We start from the raw sequence: 22,087 nt of genomic DNA on the forward strand, positions 1-22,087 counted from the left end.
ACTTAAGGAATAGCGGGCGGAACTAGAGGGTCTATAACGAGTTTAATCCTTCGAAATCTAGATAGATTATTACTTCTTATAATACTTTATAATAGATAAGAAGCTTAATACTTATTAAATATATTAGGCCGAGATACTATTATAATACTATTTTATTATTAAATATTATAATAGTAGGAGTAATATAGTTATAGATATACTATTAAGAAAAAAGAAGATATTAAAGATAAAGGACTAGCCTAAATAAATTATAATCCTAAGAGAGAAACTCGAGAGAGAAGTCTATCCTATAGTCTTATTAGTTAATATAGTCTAAAATAATATTATCGAATAAATTCTTTAAGCGGATAAGAATTATAAAAGCCTTAAATAGTATTAGGAGAATATAAAAGATAATTTAAGTAAGTAGTTATTAAGATAAGGTTATCTCCTCTAGAAGGAAACTCGACTTATAGTTCCCGAGGATAGTAATTTATATATAAGACTACTTAATAAGATCTATTATTAACTATTAACTATCTATCCTAGTTAAGATAAAATATATCGAATAACCGCTTTACGATATTACTAGCTAGAGCTCTATTAGGATATAAGACGATATATTAATAACTACTAATTATATAAGCAAACTAAGATATAGAAGGATAAGGTACCTAGTAAGTTAAAACTACTTCTGATCCCTAGCTAGCTATAATAGTATATTACTATAGATTACTAATTCTTTCCTCGCGATAAGTATAGCTATAATATAGTTATAGTCTTTATTAATCGACTAATAAAGTAACTAATCTCTATCTCCTACTATAAGGATATCGATATAAAAAGGACTACCCGGATCTTTATTAACTATATTTATTACTAGACTAGAATACTAGATTCGATTATCTTAGACCGCGGAGGCTAGTTTATATCCGAATTTTAGATAGAATTCTATAGAATCCTTAATATTAAGAAGAAACTATTAATAGTATACTACCTATAAACTAATAGTTAGAGTAAGATTATAAATTAATATATAGCTTAACGTCTATAGCCCTTTATAAGTTATTATTAAGATAACTAGTCCGACTATCTTATAATAGTAGATTTTACTACTATAGTACTATTATAGGGAATAACTAGTATCTCGCTCTTTTATATAGAAAGAGATTATAAACCTAGAGTATTATTCGACTAGAAGACGCTAAAGGAGCTTAATTAGTAGTAATATATTCGACCTCGACTTTATTAAAGGAATCCTTTAGAGGAAGTTTAAGTAGCGTAAGACTATATAAGTAACCTAAAAGAGATTTAGGAACGAGTCTAATAATAAGTAACTATAGCTTAGGAATAGTATAAGGAATACGCTAATCGATATTATAGACCTAAAGATTTCGGTATCGGAGATATAGTCTATATAACTTCGAAAAATTAGAAAACTTCTTAATCTAGCCGTAAATTAGCTTACTAGGCGTACAGATCCTTTAAGATTCTCGAGAAGGTAGAAAATATATATAAGATCGAACTACTAGACTCTATAAAGATATATCCGATATTCTTACTAGATAAGCTATAAAAAGTATTAAAATCGGAACCGCTATAAGACTAACTACTAGATCCGGAACTACCGCTAGAGATTATTAAAGGCGAGTAGGAATAGGAAGTCGAGAAGATCCTTATAGTATAGCTATAGTACCGAAAGTTATAGTATTAAGTAAAGTAGAAAGGATATAAATATAACGATATCTAGTATCCCGCGAGGAATTTTAAAAATTTACTAGAAAGGATTATAGAATTCTATAGGGAGTATCCTAATTAGCTAGGACTACTAAAGAGGCTATAAAATTAGGCTAAGGTAGTACTAAAGGATAAAATTAATAATAACTATAAGGATAACGATAAGTAGGCTAATTAAACGATATAGAACTAATACTACTAGTACTAGAATTTAAAGACCTAGAGGGCTAGATTCTTTAAAGGAGAGGGTAATATTATAAGTATAGTAGGACTAACTTAGGATAAGGATAGGATATAGGAGGATAGAGGACGTAAGCTATATCTACTATATATACTATATATACTATCTTAAAACTTAGGATAGACTATAGCCTCTTCCCTTTTCTTTTTCTCCTCTTTAGTCTTTAAGATTCTTAATACTATATAGCTAAGTTAAATAAAAGTTTCTAAGTCCTTCTAAAGCTTTTCTATTCTTATATATAATATAAAGTAATAGAGATAACTATATCTAAGATACTAGATATAAAGAAGATTATACCGAAGGAATACCACGAGTTTATAGATATATTCTCTAAGATCGCCTTAGATATACTACTACCGTTAAGAGGAATACCGGACTACCGGATCGAGCTTAAAAATAATTCCTTTAAGTAGCTTAACTATCTACTTTATAAAATAACGGAAGAGGAGCTACGCTTTATAAAGTAGTATATACTATAGAATCTAGTAAAAGGTTTTAGCGTACCCTCTTTAGTACTATATACGTTACTAATTTTAATAGTAGTTAAGCCCGGTAGTAGACTAAGATTCTATATTAATTACTATAAGTTAAATATATTAACGAAGAAGGACTAATATCCCTTATCTTTAATCGATAAACTACTTTAACGGATTAATAAGACTAAGTAGTTTACTAAACTTAATATTTAATAAGGATTTTATAGGATTTATATATATTTAGACTTAGAGGACCTTACGATCTTTAAGTTAAGATATAGATTATATAAATATAAAGTCTTACTATTTAGATTAACTAACGGACCGGCTACGTTCTAATATTATATTAACTAGGCTTTAGGAGATTATCTTAATAATTTCTATACTATATTTATAGATAATATTCTAATCTATACCGAGAGCGACTTAAGATAGTACTAAGTATATATAAAGATAGTATTATAATAGTTATAAAAAGTAGGCTTATAATTAGTACTATATAAATATAAATTTTATATATAAGTAACTAAATTCCTTAGCTTTATTATTAGTATATAGGGAATTAAAGTTAATCCGGTAAAGATAGATATAATTATAGTATAGATATTCCCGGAGACTATTAAAGGAGTATAATCTTTCTTAGATATATATAACTTCTACCGGAGATTTATTAGAAATTATAGCTATATCGCGAAACTACTCTACTACCTTACTAGAAAGGAAACGTCTTTTATATAGAACTAGGACTACTAATCTACGTTCGAAATATTAAAAATAAGTTTAAGTTCTACTCTAGTATTAAACTACTATAATCCGAATATACCTATACGCCTAGAGATAGATACTTCCGATAGTTACTTAGGTATAGCACTATCCTAGGAAACTAATAGGATATAATATCCGGTAGCTTTCTTTTCGAAGATAATAGATTAAGGTTAACGAAAATACGATATATATAATAAGGAAATATTAGCTATTATTAAAGTACTTAAGGAATAGCGGGCGGAACTAGAGGGTCTATAACGAGTTTAATCCTTCGAAATCTAGATAGATTATTACTTCTTATAATACTTTATAATAGATAAGAAGCTTAATACTTATTAAATATATTAGGCCGAGATACTATTATAATACTATTTTATTATTAAATATTATAATAGTAGGAGTAATATAGTTATAGATATACTATTAAGAAAAAAGAAGATATTAAAGATAAAGGACTAGCCTAAATAAATTATAATCCTAAGAAAGAAACTTAAGGAAGAAGTCTATCCTATAGTCTTATTAGTTAATATAGTCTAAAATAATATTATTAAATAAATTCTTTAAGTAAATAAGAATTATAAAAGCCTTAAATAGTATTAGGAGAACGCAAAAGATAATTTAAGTAAGTAGTTATTAAGATAAGATTATCTCCTCTAGGAAGGAACTTAACTTATAGTTCCTAAGAATAGTAATTTATATATAAGACTACTTAATAAGATCTACTATTAACTATTAACTACCTATCCTAGTTAAGATAAAATATATCGAATAACCGCTTTACGATACTACTAGCTAGAGCTCTATTAGGATATAAGATAATATATTAATAACTACTAATTATATAAGCGAACTAAGGTATAGAAGGATAAGATATCTAGTAAGTTAAAACTACTTCCGATCCCTAGCCGGCTATAGTAGTATATTACTATAGATTACCGCTTCTTCTCTCGCGATAAGTATAGCTATAATATAGTTATAGTCTTTATTAATTAACTAACGAAGCGACTAATCTCTATCTCTTACTATAAGGATATTAATATAAAAAGGACTATCTAGATCTTTATTAACTATATTTATCGCTAGACTAGAATACTAGATTCGATTATCTTAGATCGCGGAGGCTAGTTCGTATCCGAATTTTAGATAGAATTCTATAGAATCCTTAATATTAAGAAGAAACTATTAATAGTATACTACCTATAAACTAATAGTTAGAGTAAGATTACGAATTAATATATAGCTTAATATCTATAGTCCTTTATAAGTTATTATTAAGATAACTAGTCTAACTATCTTACGATAGTAGATTTCGCTACTATAGTACTACTATAGGGGATAACTAGTATCTTATTCTTTTATATAGAAAGAGGTTATAAACCTAGAGTATTATTTAACTAGAAGATACTAAAGAAGCTTAATTAGTAGTAATATATTTAACCTCGACTTTATTAAGGAGACCCTTTAAAGGAAGTTTAAGTAGTATAAGACTATATAAGTAACCTAAAAGAGATTTAGGAATAAGTCTAATAATAAGTAACTATAGCTTAGGAATAGTATAAGGAATATACTAATCGATATCGTAGACCTAAAGATTTTAGTATCGGAGATATAGTCTACGTAACTTCGAAAAATTAGAAAACTCCTTAATCTAGCCGTAAATTAGCTTACTAGGCGTACGGATCCTTTAAGATTCTCGAGAAGGTAGAAAATATATATAAGATCGAACTACCGGACTCTATAAAGATATATCTAATATTCTTACTAGATAAGCTACGAAAAGTATTAAAATCGGAACCGCTATAAGGCTAACTACTAGATCTAGAACTACTACTAGAGATTATTAAAGGCGAGTAGGAATAGGAAATCGAGAAGATCCTCGTAGTATAGCTACGGTACCGAAAGTTATAGTATTAAGTAAAGTAGAAAGGGTATAAATATAACGATACCTAGTATCCTACGAGGAATTTTAAAAATTTACTAGAAAGGATTATAGAATTCTATAGGAAGTATCCTAATTAGCTAGGACTACCGAAGAGGCTATAAAATTAGACTAAGATAGCGCTAAAGGATAAAATTAATAATAACTATAAGGATAACGATAAGTAGGCTAATTAAATAATATAGAACTAACGCTACTAGTACTAGAATTTAAAGACCTAGAGGGCTAGGTCCTTTAAAGAAGGAGATAATATTATAAGTATAGTAGGATTAACTTAGGATAAGGATAGGATATAGAAGGGTAGAGGGCGTATACTACGCCTACTATATATACTATATATACTATCTTAAAACTTAGGATAGACTATAGCCTCTTCCCTTTTCTTTTTCTCCTCTTTTAGCCTTTAAGATTCTTAATACTATATAGCTAAGTTAAATAAAAGTTTCTAAGTCCTTCTAAAGCTTTTCTATTCTCGTATATAATAATAGCTAGATATCGCGTATTACTATATACTATAGCGACTCTCTTTCTAGACTCTTCTTCGAATCTTATAAAATCTAATAATTAGGGTATATATATACCGCTTCCTTAATATCCTTTTATATCTATAGCTACTATATCCTCGGACGGATAACTCCGTTTAACTCCGGCTAACCTAAGTAGCTATACTATATATATATCTAGTTAATAAGATCTATATAAAAGATAGGCTCTAGATATAGAGCTACTAGACCGTCTTTATACGTAAATATAAGTAATTACTTATTCGCGTTATTAGGATATATCTAAAGACTTAAGTTCGGTATATACTTCTCGACGACCTTTATAAGTACCTAGTTACTTAGCTTCTCCTATAATTCTAGGAATTATATAGTCGCTTCTAGCTACTTACTCTCTAATATACCTCCGACTATTATTAGGTCTACTTCTATAATATTAAGAGTAGTCTCCTAGATCGGTTTAGACTCGGATATATTTATAGGACTATTCCTAATAAAGTTAGGTCTATAGCTAAGGGTATTAGGTATAATAGCTTCTAATCCTTTCTGATACTAGATCTTTAGGTTATATTCTTAGAACTCTTCTACCTAGTAGGCTAATCGCTTACTATATATAACTATTATAGTTAAGTATTATAGGCTCGCGTAATTAGTTACGATAGTAGTTTAAGTACTATTTTCGATATATCGCGACTATTAGTATAAGATCTTCTTAATAGCTAAGAGCTTCTTCTCGTAGACCGGATAATTTAGTTCGGTAGTACTTAGCTTCCGACTATTAAATATAACTAGGTAAAGCTTCCTATCTAAGCCTTCCTAGTATAAGACTATACCGATAGCCTACTCCGAGGCGTCGGTTTCGATAGTAAAAGGCTTAGAAGGATTAGGTTATATTAGTATAGGGGCTTCTATTAATATTTCCTTAATTCTTATAAATATAGACTTATATATAATAGTCTACCGAATCGGCCGGGACTTCTGTTTTTATAAGACTTTATCCTTTTCCTTGATTAACTTATATAAGGATATATAGACTTCCGAGAAGCCTTAGAGGAAATATCGGTAGTAAGTAGCTAAGCCTACGAACTATTAGACCTTATAGATATTATATAGCTTCGGCTAGTTCCGAATAACCTCTACCTTAGCTAGTAGGGATTATATATATCTATAACTAATTATATATCTATATAATTCTAGCTTCTTAACTAAAAGCTTATATTTATCTAGCTAGGCTACTAATTTATATTTCTATAGTATCTCTAGTACTAAGTATAGGTACTCGTAGTACTCCTTTTATATTTTTAAGAAGATAAGTATATCGTCGAGATATATAATAATAAACTTACCTAAGAATAGATATAAGGCTTCGTTTATAACTATTTAGAATATAGCTAGAGTATTATAGAGGCCGAATAGTATTATAAGCTATTCGTATTTATCCTAGATAGTATTAAAGACTATCTTAGTTACCGAATCTTTATATATATATACTTACTAGAATCCGGATACTAAGTCTATCTTTAAGAGGAATAGTATAGCTCCGACCTAATTAAATAGCTCTTAAATCCGAGGTAGGAGATATCTATTCTTTATTATAATATTATTTAAGATATAATAGTTAATATATATTCGCTACTTCCTATTCGCTTTCTTAACGAATAGGATAGGGAATCCCTATAGGCTCGAGAATAGATATATAAGCCCCTTCTTTAGAAGTAGATTAACTTAGGCTATCTACTCCTATAGCTTCTTATAAGAAAGAGTATAGATATTAATATTAACTAGCTTTATATTTCTAGTATCGATTATATAATTTATAGCTTAAATAGGAGGAAAGGTATTAGGGAGCTTATCTCGTACGATATCTAGGAATTATTAGATAATTTTATATATCTTAGGATCTAGGTATATAAACTTAGAGACTATATTTAGCTCCTCTCGGATAGGCTAGAGAGCTAATAGAAAGCTCTCGGAATCTTTCTTTCTAGTATATTATTAAGCTTAGGAGTAGCTAATTAGGTTAAGCTTAGCTTCTTCGAGCTCTTTATTATAAGAAGGATTAATAGCTTCGATCTAGTATAAACTAGTATAATTATAGATAGTTATTACTAAGATAACCTAATTAATATAGGGATTCTTAGCTATAAAGAAATTTCTACTAAGGATTAGATCGAATCTAGATAGATCTAAGGCCTATACTTATATATACTCCTACTAACTACTAATATATATTAGTAGTTAGTAAGAAGTATCGGACTATATACTCTATCTATTAGGAAGCTTAACTTATAAGGTATATTTATTATATATTATAAGAAGCTAGCTCCTATACTTCTTTAAAACCGATTTCGATATAAATATATATAAAGTACTACTATCTAGTAGGGCCTATATATTAATATTCTATACCGGGAGACCGATATAAGCCTAGTATATTAATAGGCTATTTTCTAGGATAGCGAGAGTACTATTATAATTAGTAGCCTACTTAGCTTATAAGGGATCTAAAGGGTTATTATCGGGCTAGTTCTAGCTCTCTAATACTACTATTATATATTAGATAAGTATATCTATCTTATCTAAGTAATTTAGTTTTTTAAATTATTATTATCTATATCCTTTTTCTTAGACTTAGGTTTCGATTAATCTACTTAGCTCCGATCGCGGCTACTATTATTACCGCGATCTCCTCGTCCTTTATATCTATATCTGTCTCCGCGGCTACGGAAGCTTATAAGATTATACTTTTACTTATAGATAAGTCTAAGATAGCCTACTTAGCTATAGTTATAGTAGATATATATATCGCTATTTATAGCGTTAAGGCTATCTATATAGGTATTACCGTCGGCGTCCTAGTTCCTTTAGCTAATATAGTTTACGATTATAGTATCTTACTTATATTAGATAAACCGATCGATAATACTATATAAGATTATAGGCTTATTAGGATCCTCGGTCTACTTCTTCTAGAGTTTAGTATAGGTATCTCGGCGAAGGAACTAAATAATAAGATCTTTAGGGAAATCGTATTTATAATTAGCCGCGAGCTACTATAAGTTATAGGTATACTTAGCGAATCCCTACCGGCTATCTTATTTATAGGTTATAAGTTAGTTAAGCCTATATTCGGCGCTAATATACTCCGAGAATTCGTGTTTAATCTATTCTCGGAACTTAGCCTAAGTAGCGGTATATTATATACTATATATCGGGTTAATATATTTAGACTAGGTATAGTAGGCTTTCTATATATTATCTACTAGAGCTCTAGATATATATATAATCTTAGTTAAGTCCTAGAGGATCGAGTCGGAGAGTTAGCTTACTTCTATAAAGAAGTATTCGTAGTTATATAGATACTCTCTAGCTCTATTATTCCTAATTATACTAGCGTAATCCTTAATTTTCGGGACTATTTTAACTAGTTATTTTCGGATAGTAGTATCTATACTAGATTCTCGGGATATACTAGTACTATCTCGATCGGCCGGAGGCGGATATATCTATAGTATCTATCCTAGGAGATATTAAGCGGTCGCGATTTAGTCGAAGATAGCTCGATAGATAATCTTCTTCTAAGGAGTAGGATTAAGGATACTTTAGTAAGAGCCTTAAAGAGATTCGGCTATATTAGCTAGTAAGATTATTAGAGCGTTACTAGTCGATAGTAATACTAGTTATAGTATATTAGATATTAGCTAGCGAGGGGATTCTAGGGGTAATATAAGAGGTTCGGAGTATAGGATATAAGCCCTATATAGGTTTTCCTATATATCGAATTCTATTAGAAGAGGATTATATACTTCGGTATTCTATATATTAATAAGGATTATAGTTTATTTAAATAAGGAAGCTTTTGTTTCCGATTAGGCGTCTCTTTTCTAGTTTTACTTCTAGTTACTTAACTACTAGTAGGTTAGATCTCTTCTAGAAGGATACCCTATATACCGACTATAGTAGAGTAGAGTTTTTTAGGGTTTAAGCCCTCTCTTATACTATTATATAATTTTCGAGATTTTTTAGTATAGTAAGAAGAGGATTACTTAATACTATAAATAGTCGGTAGTTTAAGCTAGATCTTTAGGGATTGTTTAGTCTCGAGAGCTTAGTAAGTATAGTTCTAAGTAAGCTCTCGCTCTTAAGTAGTTAAGTATAGAGGCTTAGCTAATATAAGGGTTTACTACTAGATAAGATCTAGAGGGTAGATAGGATATAGTTCTTCTAAGTATAGCTACGGACGTAACTATATATATATAGAGGACTAAGGGTCCTTACGTAACCGAACGGAGCTATATAGTAAGGTTATAGCTTATCTAGCTCTAGTTATCGCGAAAAGGAAGGGTTAGGATACCTAAGGTAGCTACGGGCCTATAATTATACTTACGTGGTTATAGGATCTCCTTATTATAAAATAGCGTAGGGACTATATATATATCTTATAGGTTAAATTTCGCGAGGACTTTGCGAATATAGGCGAGCTAAGAAAGTATGACTTTACTATCTATAGATTAAATAATATTAATCGTAAGGAATCGCGTAATAGTACTATTATTAGTAATATCAAAGGATTTACGAATATAGTCCTTAAGCTATATAAGAGATACGTCCGAAGGCGTAATAATTAGTATATTATTAACGTATATAAGAAGATAGAGCTTACGCTTTATATATATAAAAACCGAGTGATCCGCTTATAGACGAGTGAAATTAAGTACTATAAGAGTACTATAGATAGTATTATACAATTCGCGAGGACTCTGTTTTAGACTATATAGAGTCTTTAAAAGAAGGCTATATTTACTAGGTTTCTTAAAACCGTTAGATAGCTAGATATAAATCTCCTCTAGGAGCTCCGCGTTAAGGAATACTATAACGAAGTTAACGTGATATATCTACTAGCCGAAATATATAGCGATTACGTAGAATATTTTAAAGCTTAAAGCTTTAGCTATACTTATATAAATATTAAGATAATCGATTCCTTCGCGCTATTTAAATCCTTTTATAATAAGATATACTTTATAAGACCTATCGTTCTTAATACGAAAGATCTATCGAAGCGGAAGAAGCGTTTTTTTAGTACCCTTAGTAGGAAGATTATATACGTACTAAGTACCGTTTTTTAGCTACTTTTATATCTTCTTATTAGTAGCTTCGATCTATTTAGCTTATTTATCCTTACTATAATTTTATATTATATCCTACTAGCTATCTAGTTTATATAGTATTAACTAAGCTAAAGATTAATATAAAAGCTTTAGAAGTAGTTATAAGTCTATAGCTATACTATAAATTAAAAAAGTAGCGTATTTAATATAATTAGCTAGAGCTATATATAAATACTTAAGAGAACGTAAATATTCCTCTAACTCTATAGCCGCTTAAGTCTTCTTACGGACTCGTGAGGAACGCCGAAGACCTATCCTAGATAAAGTTTAAGAACTATCCTCGATAGTTTCAGAACTATCCTCTATAGTTTAAGGATTATCGTCGATATTCCTAGGACTACCCTCGATAGTTTTAGAACTATCCTCTATAGTTTAAGGGCTATTATCGATATATTCGATCTATTTATAGGCGAATCTCTGCTTAATCTATTTACGAAGCTTTTTAAGTTAAGCTTTACGTTTAAAAGATAAAAGTAGTATATTAGACTATTTAGATAATAGTAGATCTTCTATTAGAATATAAGGAGATAGGATTACTAGCTAAATTAGTTAATCGCTATTAGCTACGACCTAATTATATTCGGTATTAAGGAAGTCTATTAGTATATAATAGTATTAATTAGCTATAGATTATACTAGAACTAGCTTTAGCTCTATATCGAGATTATATATAGGCTTAGGTAGATCCTTTATTATATTCTTATTAAAGACTATATTATAAGAGACTATGATTTTCTTTGAATAAATATTATAGAGACGATATCTATTAGTACTATAGTCTACTAGCTTTACTTTAGCTATATATAGAGAGAGCTTATCTATCCTATATTCCTTTAGAATTAGATACTAAGCTTAGTAGCCTAGTATACGTAGATTTAAGATATCTAGCTTTTTGCTATAGAAAGCTTTATATAGAGTTATATTAAGAGTAGACTACTAGAGATAGTTTATAGTATAATTTATACCTAATAGTAGCTTACCCTATAGATATTTAGGAAGCTAATTTTTAGCTAATATAGCGACTAGCGGCTTAATAAGCTAACGATTCCTAATCTCTATAATACTATTAAGCTAAGGTATATAGGGAGGAATAGGGTCCTAAATAATACCGTTTTCTTCGTAAAAAGTAGCGATTTTAATATATTCTTATATATTATCGCCTAAAATCACCCTAACTTTATAGTTAAATTACGTTAAAAAATAGATAACTATTATACGAACCTTATCCGTAATTTCGCTCTTCGCCTTTAACAGAAAGATCTAATAGAAGTAAGTAGTATTATCGGTAACTATTATAAAATAATAATAGCCTCTAATATCTATAATAGAGATAGGACCCTAAATATCGATATAAAGCTTCTACGCCGGTATAGTCTTAATACGCTTACTTCGTCCGAAAGGTAAGGTATAATCTTTACTAAGAATATAAGAAGGATAAGGGTACTTAATACTAGATCCCTTTTTAATATTAATTCCTTCGGTATATTTAGGTATATACTTTACCTTCTACTCGCCTATATAATAGGCTCTCCGATAAGCTAGGTCTATTAAAATAGGTTAAATCTTACCGATTTAAGAAGCTATAACTAAATCTACGGCGAGTATATAGCTATTACTAAATATATAGGATAGTTAAATAGATAGAGCGCCTAGAGTATTATTATAACTATTACTATTATATATACAAACCTAGTATTAACCGTTATACTACTTAGCTATTATAATAAGCTCTTCCCCTCTAAAGAGGAAGCCGTATTCCTTATTAAATCGAGTCTTAATACCAGAATCCGCCGTAAGTTACTAAGAGGATATAAGATTTATATAAAAAGATAGAATATACTAGACTTTAAATAGCTTAAGCTCTAAGATAGTACTTCTAGTTAAAAAATTTAGGATAACGTTACTATATCCTTCGGTCTATACTTAATAACTATTTTAGAAGTTTTATATTAGTAATAGGCGGGGTAAAATTAATAAAATTTATATAATAAGATATTATATACGCTAATATACTAGAGTCTACTATCTAAATATACTATTCGTCGTTATCTATTAATAGAGCTATAATATTAACTATAGAAGAGCTTATTTCGGCGAAGCTTATAGAAATCTTCTTTTTAGACTTCTCCTTAGAATCCTTTTTTGAGTCAGAGGTAGTTACTATAGCTATATTAACTCCGTCTTAAGAGATACCCTTAGATTTAGGGTTAAAAAAGTACTATTTACTAGTATAAGCTATTAAATGCTTATAGTAGATATAATAGTATAATAGCTAATTATTATTATTCTTATTATTTTAACTTTAGCTATAATCTCGTCCGGAGTCTCTACCGCGGCCTCTATCTCCTCGGTCTCTATCTCTACCTCTATCTCGATCGTTATTTTACGTAGACTTTATATCTTTTAAGATAGAAATAGCTACGATTACTATATTTATAGACTTTTTATTCGACTTATATTTAATAAATTTACCGAAAATATAATTAAGTATACTATCTAGATTAGTTAGAGGTTTATATATATTCAAGAAACCTTTAATACTTTAGTAGCTATTAATTATAAGCTTAAAATAAGCTAGAGCCTATTTAGGTAGTAATAATATATTTAGAATAGCTAAATTTATAAGATCTAGTATAGCTTACTATTTTATAATAAAATTATATAGATTACTATTAGTATAGGTAAGCTTAATTAATAATAATAGCCTATAGCTTAAAGTAGTATAGTTACTAGTACTATATATATTACTAATACGAAGGAAGATTTTATAAGAATCTTTATAATCGTATATAAAGCTACGAGCTAAATCACTAAGTATATAATAGATAAGGTATTTCGTAAGTGTATATTTTCGGCGAAACTAGTAAAATCGGTTATTTAGTTAATTTATATTTTTATTAATCTACTTATTAAATTCCTCTTCGGTAGGCTCTTGTCTAAGTTAAACGAAAAGGATATTTTAAATAGCTTCCTCTATAGGAGTATTACGAGGCTCTTAAATAGGATATATTATTTTACCTATAATAATAGATTATAGGTCTTTATCTAGGCTATCTATAATAAATTAAAGCCCCTATTTCTACTTCTCGAAGTTAGCTCTTCCCTTAAGTATAGGGACTAATTCGGCGAAGACTTTAGCTACTTTATAAGCCTTAAGATCGGAGACTATATTAAATTATTAAATATTACGTATTCGAGATAGCGTAAGAGCTAGAAGGTATAAGATCTACTATAACGAAGGTATATTATATAGTAAGCCTATTATAGCGAAGTACCGCTATATAGGTATTCTACTACGACGATTTACCGCTATATAGGTTAAGAGCGTAAAAGCTCTAAGAATCGTAAAAATACTAGGAAGATTCGATTTAGTATAAGAGGCGTTAGAGCCGAAGGAGGGACTTTAGCGATAATTCGATATGATAGCTTTGTTAGCTATATTATATACGTAGGGATTGTTAAGTCGTAAAGAGGTACGAAGTCTGTACTCTGTTAAAGGCGTAAAACGCGCCGAAAAACGATGGAAAAAGAGGTTATTTTGTAAGTTGTACCTAGGCAGTGAGAAAATATAAATAACCTCACTCTTTATACGCTAAGTAGGGCTTATAACCTGTTAGATGCTACTAGGAGAACGTAGCAGACCCAAAAGAGGGGAGAAAGGAATGGTGAGATTAAATCTAGTGAGAGGTACCTATCTAAGCTACGAAGGTAGTATGCGTGGGCGCGTACTACGCTGGTGAGACGCGCCAAACCACCAAGCTATCTCAACAGTAAGATCCCTGTTCTCGGTATAAAGTACCGACTAAAAAGAGAAGGCTGTCGATTCCTTCTTTTTGCTCTCATTCCCGAGCCGAGGCGCAGACGGGAGGCCACTTTCAGGTCCTGGTCGCAAGGCAGTTCCAGTACGCTACAGCGTCGCCGTTCCAGTCTACTCTGCTGCACTGCTACAGTCTGCCCTCTGCGCGACAATCATGCAATCATTCGACCGAGAACCTCATCTCCAGCAACACCTCAATACCACCCAATCCCGAGAACGAGTCATCTACAAGAGTCATCTGCGCATCAAAGATCACCTGGGATCCAGTAATCCACGACATTCACATGTTCACGGATAAGGACCCTGAAAGCGAGGCAGTAGGACAGCAGGACTAGGCAGGCAAACTACGCCTCCAAAATTATAGACTCCTCGTGCTACCAGTTTCAGGTACAACTACGTGCGCAATCTCTCCCTCGACTCCCGCGTTTATTTCTTTCTTTTTTCCCCCGCCCTGAATAAAACGTCGGATGTCGAAAAGAGACAAGGTAGGCTGTCCGGGTCCGAGATCCTTGCAAGTCGACCGGGGCTAAAAAAAAGGGGGGCCAGAACGCCAAAGCGAATTGCTTTTTCTTCCAGGGTTGACAATGACAAGGGTGTCGTGAATGATCCGTCGAATGGAAGAAGTCTGCATGACTACCCGGCCAATCTTGTGTTCGGTGGTTGAACGTCGCTATCGGCACAGAACGAGCTCAGCGCATGGCTTATAGTAGCGGGCTCGCTTTGGTTATTCTTTCTCGAAGCTTGGACACGCTGCAGCCTGGGAGAGACGAGGCTGACTAGCACCCTTTTGTAATAGACTAACGTAATTCCCGGCCAAGCGAGACACCCGGCCAGGCGAGACACCCAAACTTATTAGAAAATTTCAAAATCGATTCTCTCAACCAACACCCATTAATCTAGCTAAATATAGCGATTTTTACATAAATTAATCCTATAGCCAATCTCTCTACACCTACTACACCTAGGCGGGGCTCTCTTCGCTGGTTAGTCTGCCTAAATAGGCAATTCGCCCTACCTATACGATTCTACCGTAGGTACTTCTACTAGTAAATCTAACTATATAACTAGCTATAGGCCCTCTTCGATAGTTAAATCCTCTTCGTAAGATATATATCTAGTTAAACGATTACGCTTCTTTACTACCTTCTTATTCGCTACGTATAGATTCGCGTTTTCTTATACTAGTAGCGCGGTATTATATAGCGCTATATAGTAGCCCTTAATAATCTAATCTAGTATAGTCTTTAATAGGCTCGGAGGGCTATTCGACCGCTACTTTAGTAGATCTTTAAGTATCGAAGCTTACTTTTATAGCTAAATCGGTATTTTTAGTATAAATTAGCTAGATCTACTTATTAGCTGGCTACTTAGTAGTATAGATATTCGTAGAGAGATATTAAGCTTCGAAAGTACTCTTTCTATATCGACTAGTACTAGGCTACTAGCTATAAAGCTATTCTAAATAATAGCTAGCTATTAGAAGGTCTCTAGCCGCGCGCGTTAGTAATTATCTAAGAAATTAAACTTATCGATATAGTTATATCCTTTACGCGTAAGATCGCTTATAAAGCGACTATACGCGCGCTTAAGGACTATAAAGTATCTAATATTAAGTAGTTATAGTAGATACGAAGAATATAAAGATATATAAAGAGGAATAATATTATTTTCTATATAGATTCGGTTAAATTATAGTATAAGATAGCTCCTATAGCCGTTAAGAATTAATAGCTAAAACCGGCCTTATATGTACGAATTTATATATAGGATAAAGTACTTTTATAGCTAGCGAAGGCCTATATTATCGGTAGTCTAGCCGTTATTTAAGACCTTAATCCGCTAGTCTTTTAGTAGGTTCTTAAACTAACCTATAATAGTAACTTTACCCTTAAAGATTATATATAGCGGAAGCGAGTAGCTATTAGCGTAGATAGCTTCGATAGTAGTAACCTATTCGCGGTTTCCTAGCTATAGGATAGACCGCCGACCGTAGTATTCTACTCGCGTAACTATTTTCTACGCTAAAATAAGGCCTATTATAAATCCTATCTTATTAAAGTTATAGATATCCTCCGCTTATATACTATTCTTATCGATAATACGCTATACGGTCGTAAACTACGCTCGTAGCGATTTCGGGTCTTTATTTAGGATACGCTAGTAATTATAACGTCTCGAGAAGCGTATACGAAGCTTATTACGTCGGTTAACAAAAGCTAATAGCTAATTCTTACCTATAGTAGGCGAAGGGTTAGTTCTACGCGTAGCAAGGAGGATATTAGCTATTTCTGCTATAGTAGTAGGTCTTAGCGCTACTCTACGCGTATCTATAGAGATAATCTACTTAGTAAGCGAATTCTCTTCTATATCGGTTAATTTATAGCTAGGGAGACGTTAATCGACGCGTAGAAGGCGTCCTCGGGCGCGGTAGTATAGTATAGTAGGCGGTATCTCGTATAGCTTCGCTGCTGCGCGGAGAGATTTAATACGGCCATTTTTAATATCATTAAGAGCTAATAAGATCTTGCCCTCCTGATTAGCCGATTTCTGTTGAGATTCAGAGCGAATTGGTAGTATGGTAGGTGGTTGAAGTTAGTATATATATAGGAAGACGCGATTTTGGATAGGTGTCTCGCCTGGCCGGGTGTCTCGCTTGGCCGGGAATTACGTTAAGTACTACGTCGTTACTCACTGTGTGAATACTAAATAGTAAATATTAACTAGGTAGTGAGTCTACTGTACAGTGTACATCGATAGTAATCGTTCCACAAGTCTGTCCCGTCATCGAGTGAGGTAGTCACTAAGGTTGCCACTTGCATCGATAGCCCAATACCAGAGCTTTAGCGCACACTCGGCGCTTAAAGTCCTTTGCGTAATATTGCCAGATAAGCCTTCAATCAATGCTACCAATCGAGTCAGAGGCGTCTGGCAACACGTCTGGCCCTTGGTGGTCCGTCCCGTCTCTGAGATGTTTCGAAGGGGCGCTCTCTATCTCGGAAAATATGAATCTGGGGTCGAAAAATGTTGCACAGTACAAAATCATCCATGTGCGCGTTCAAACAATCCAAGATCCCTTGCCGTTCATAAACTCAGGCTACAGAATCTTCATTGACTTCCAATCGAGGCTCCAGTACATGTCCACTGGCCGTCTTACCTACAGTATCACGTCGAGCGTGTTCTGGAAACGGACAAGAATCGCTCTAGAAGGAGCTCGTATCCGTCTCAGAGGTGTAATTACGCCATCCACTGCTGGTGCTGGTGCTGGTACTAGTGCTGGTGCTATTCCTATCTAGAGAAGTAGACAATATCGCCATCGACATGAACGAGGCGGGGAAGTAAGTCGTGATGATAAGCCGGCGACTACTATTAATGAACAGACCAGCGTCTGAACCCACGGATCTAATCTGCGGATCGTGTCTGGAAGTTTCGAGATTATCTCGAGCCTTTGTCGTTCTCATCTCGGCCACTTAGTACACACTTGATTGACACCAGAGGAACAGTGTTTTACAGCTAGAATACCCCCATGCAAGAACCCGATAAAAAGGTACTTCCACCGGGCTCGGGCTCGGACTCGGGCTCGTACTCCAGACAATTGGGTGAACACAAAAGAAACCCACCTGCAACCATGCTTTGATTCAGCCTTTCCAGAGAGACCCTGCCTAACCTAAGGAATGCCGTCGGCGTTAATCAGGACTACCAACAACGCGTCATGCACGAGCCCGCGGGCTGTCTGCATGGATTGAATGAGCTCTGGGAGCGGAGCGTGTATATCACGGGAACTGAGGCTGTGGCCCTGGTTTCGTAGGTGCCCGAGCTGGAGAGTGGCGAGAATGCAGTAACGAGTGCTTTGATCGGGTGCCACGGGGCCAGTGGACGTTTTTATCTGATAAAAAAAAATGGAATATCAGGTGATTTGTATGACAAATTGAACTGGTCTATCATGAAAGGAACCGAGGCTTAAGGGGTGGAAGAACCCGATGGATTGATATACTGAGAGCACCAACAACAAGCGAGCGAGAAATATATCGGAGAGGGTTGAGCACGAAGAAGAGCATTTGGAAGGTTATTGAGACTGATGTCAAAGATTCCAGCACCTAAACAATTCTAGCACCAGATCTTTCCCGTCTTGCGATGCTTGGTGGACTACCATAGTATACTAGAAACCAACACTATCGTTACACTTCTTGGGGTGATTTAGAAGCAGTAGGGCCGTTCGCAGATGGAGCCTTTTTCCTCCAGCCTTCCATTTGCCTCGGGTGTACAACATAACCTTTCAAGCCTTTCTTTCTTCTTCCTACTGATCTGGCGCGTTTTTTTCCCAACGGTTTATCATCAGCCTAAAGCTACAACTACCAACGACACAAGATCGCTGAATAGGTAGCAGCCCACTCTCTTCTGATCCAAGGTCTCCTCGCGTGTAGAAAAGCATGACAGAAGAACGATATGTGCGTGATTTATGTTAGACAGAATATTAACCCTTGGAAGATGGAGGAAGAGAAAGAAATTTCGCAGCAGCAGAGAGTAATCCCCGTCAGACAATGCCTTCTATCTCGCACAGCGGCCAAGCATCTTGACGGAGGCACTTCCCAGCCACCACCGGGGTCAGAGCGGCATGAACGAGAGCTATGAATTTCTGACGTGGTCGACGGGGATTCGAAAGAATACCTCGAGCATGCAGACGCGTATATACAACGGCAAATCTGCGCTAGATTATATAGTGCATGAAGGGGTTATCGCGCTGCGCTGGGTGTCCATGTTCTTTTTTGTTTGGCATATGATTCAGCACTTTGAATTTGAAGATCGGCAAGATTGGTCGCAAGTATTTACTTGGTTCTCTCAAGTTGTGATCGGTGCCATCGTTGCTGCTGATAGTGTCTATTGTTTTTTTCAGAACGATGCCGAGCCCGGCTTGGATTTGTAGCTTGTAGAGTTCTGTCTGGTTGTATATTTCTACTGTCTTCGGTTGAACGGGTGATAGGAAATAAATGGCTCATGACAGAGACAGCTCAAGAAGACGTGAAAAAGACTTGTGGGATTGTTGTGGGGGAGGCTCTATCTATGATCGACCAGCACTGGCAGGATCACATGCCAGAGATTGGACACCAAGGTAGATAAAAGTGTTTTCAAGGTTAGATAGGTTCATTTTGTATCTAAGTACCTGAACATGTTTATACATCTGCTTCAGACTGCTGTTTATGCTCGCGGCGTAGTTCCCCTACATCATTCTTTTCGAACATGAAGTTCCAGATCATTTCGGAAACAGTCCGTCGGGTTCTGTGTTCCCGGGGCATATTCACCTTTGAACTCTTGCTGCCCACATGTTGCAGTACACTAGGCGTTAATGCCCAGCGTACCTCGTTGTTCGCATCGGCATATTCTTCTGTCAGCATGTCGATGTATCCAAGTCTTTTGAACTCGTACCAGGATACCAAATCTCCGATGCGCGTCTGCGGAAAGACTAAGCCCTGAGAGCAGCATCCGAACCGAGGCATCTTGTGGACGGCGGCTGCCATCGGGAGCATCGTGACCCGTCCAGCAGCAAAAAAGAGAATGATGATGAGAGGAGTGATGACGAATGCGAGAATGGCAATGACCTTGTTTGGAAGATATGCAGCCGTAGCTGGGCGGGAGTAGCGAATCACCGTTGCCAGAGCTACTACTCCGAGCGCGAGGAGGAGAGAAGATAGCAGGTAGGTAGGCCATTCTTCCGAGTTCCATCCGAGAAACTGTTCAGTATAGAAGAGTCAAAGGTATAGATAGCCCTGCAAAAAAAAAAAAAAAAAATGTCGTCCCGTCAATCTTCTGTTCCACGGTTGAAAAGATCCCATGGTGAATTGGCAGGCGAATGATCGTAAACTTACACTTGTCCCATCCTTTTTCGACCGTCTTCTGTTCGGCAACAAGCAGAGCTTCCTTGGTCCGATGGTACCAGCCGTCCAGAGCAACAACATCATCCTCAAGCATCACAGTATACGACGTATGGAGAGATTCGCATGCGCGAAGGAGGTAGACATAGTCTAGTAGGCCCTTTTCGCGGGCAAATATCTTTGCCTCAGGGGTCTCCAACTCGCGAATATGTTCGAGATCGATGAGGTCGGGGTCATAGAGCAGCACCCTGTCGACCAGCGTATGGAGCCACGGTTCTGCGTACGCCGGATGCTCTGCTGGATTGGAATGTGCGATCAGCACGGTGAGGTGTACATCACCTCTCTCTGTCGGCGTCAGGCTCTCCAGTACAGACCCGACGGCGCCTTGGAGATATGTTGCATTTTTCCGTGCCACCGAGGTGATACCCACACATATCGTCGGATGAGCAGATGCTTTGGTGTGGAAATGAAGAGGAAGGGTGTTTTGGTTGGCATGGTCGAGAAAGGCGTTGGCTTGCGCGCCACGCTGGAGAGAGTACGCGGGCTCATATGCCTCGTCTTCTGCGAAGAAGGCCGATGTCGGATCGCGCCAGCAACGGGCGCGAGCCCAGGTAATCGCGAGGCCGTAGAGGAGCGCAAAGCCCAAGAGCAGACGGTGTATGGGGGATTTGAGAAAGGTAAGGCCAGGTCTCAAAACGCTTCTTGGTAGAAGCATTGGGAGCGTCTGGAAGAGAAAGACTCGGTAGTGATTCAGGAAGCAAATTAGGGAGTTGGAGGAGACGCAGAGACGGTCATTGGGTCAATAACCCAAATCATCTTATTTCTTCTCGGCAAAGGTAGTCAGAGGGCTGGAGTGCCTCAGTCATGGGAATGCACCAAGAGACACCGGCCGAACGCTGATGATCCATGCCAAGTGCGAAGTAGTTAAGGGTCCATCAGGTCGTCACTAGGGGGGGGGGGGGCCAACGGAGCCGCAAGATATAATCGCGCTACATCTGCTCGACTACGGCCAGACTTCCGCACAGGGTTATTGAGGTCCATGAAATTTCGTGTCACACTTGCATATCTCAGGAGCCGTTGGACAATCGAGTGTGCGACTGGAGTCCAATGAACTCGGTGCGAATGGAATCTCTGTTCGTGTCGCCGACTTGATCTTTCTTCCCTACTGGCGCCTAGCAACGGAAGAGATCCTCGTTATAGTATGGGGCCGGAACCCGCTAACCAAATCAGGCAAGCGATCGAACACCACTGGAACGATGTTGCGGAGAGCCGCCTGGGACCCGCGGCACTGGCGTGCGGTCCGTAAGATCCCGCCCCCACTTCAGGGTCACATCGTCCGCACTGTTCTCCTTCAAGGCAATGTTTAGAGTTACCCAAGATCAATTCGATTTTCTTGCTAGATTTCGTTTGAGGGACGCTCTTTGCCAGTCTGTCGCGGCTTTTTTTTTCTTTTTCTTTCCCAAAAAAAATTCATAGCAAGTTGATTGCGGTGCGTAAAAGGTTCTGATGAGTAGGTCAGGGCCTCATTATGCGAGGGGAGGCTTAGTCAATCGAGTCAAGGACCCTTGTAGGAAGGACAGAGAAGATAGGTTGAT

The 22,087-nt window shown here is 35.4% G+C and overlaps 2 protein-coding genes across 2 annotated transcripts; one reads left to right on the forward strand and one right to left on the reverse strand.

Annotated features, from left to right (window-relative positions):
* Positions 1-17,525: 17,525 nt before the first annotated feature.
* Positions 17,526-17,918, forward strand: N7539_000478 (uncharacterized protein; the record flags this gene model as incomplete). The annotated part of the gene is made up of 1 exon (XM_056930082.1): positions 17,526-17,918. The coding sequence occupies one exon, from the start codon at positions 17,526-17,528 to the stop codon at positions 17,916-17,918; it is 393 nt and encodes a 130-aa protein (XP_056794375.1).
* A 1,875-nt stretch (positions 17,919-19,793) lies between these two features.
* Positions 19,794-21,207, reverse strand: N7539_000479 (uncharacterized protein; the record flags this gene model as incomplete). The annotated part of the gene is made up of 2 exons (XM_056930083.1): positions 19,794-20,351; positions 20,509-21,207. 2 exons carry the CDS (start codon positions 21,205-21,207, stop codon positions 19,794-19,796), a joined length of 1,257 nt encoding a protein of 418 aa, XP_056794376.1.
* Between the last annotated feature and the right edge of the window lie 880 nt (positions 21,208-22,087).

Source organism: Penicillium diatomitis, assembly GCF_028827545.1.
Source record: "Penicillium diatomitis strain IBT 30728 chromosome Unknown utg000001l_segment0_segment0, whole genome shotgun sequence".
Lineage (NCBI taxonomy): Eukaryota > Fungi > Ascomycota > Eurotiomycetes > Eurotiales > Aspergillaceae > Penicillium > Penicillium diatomitis.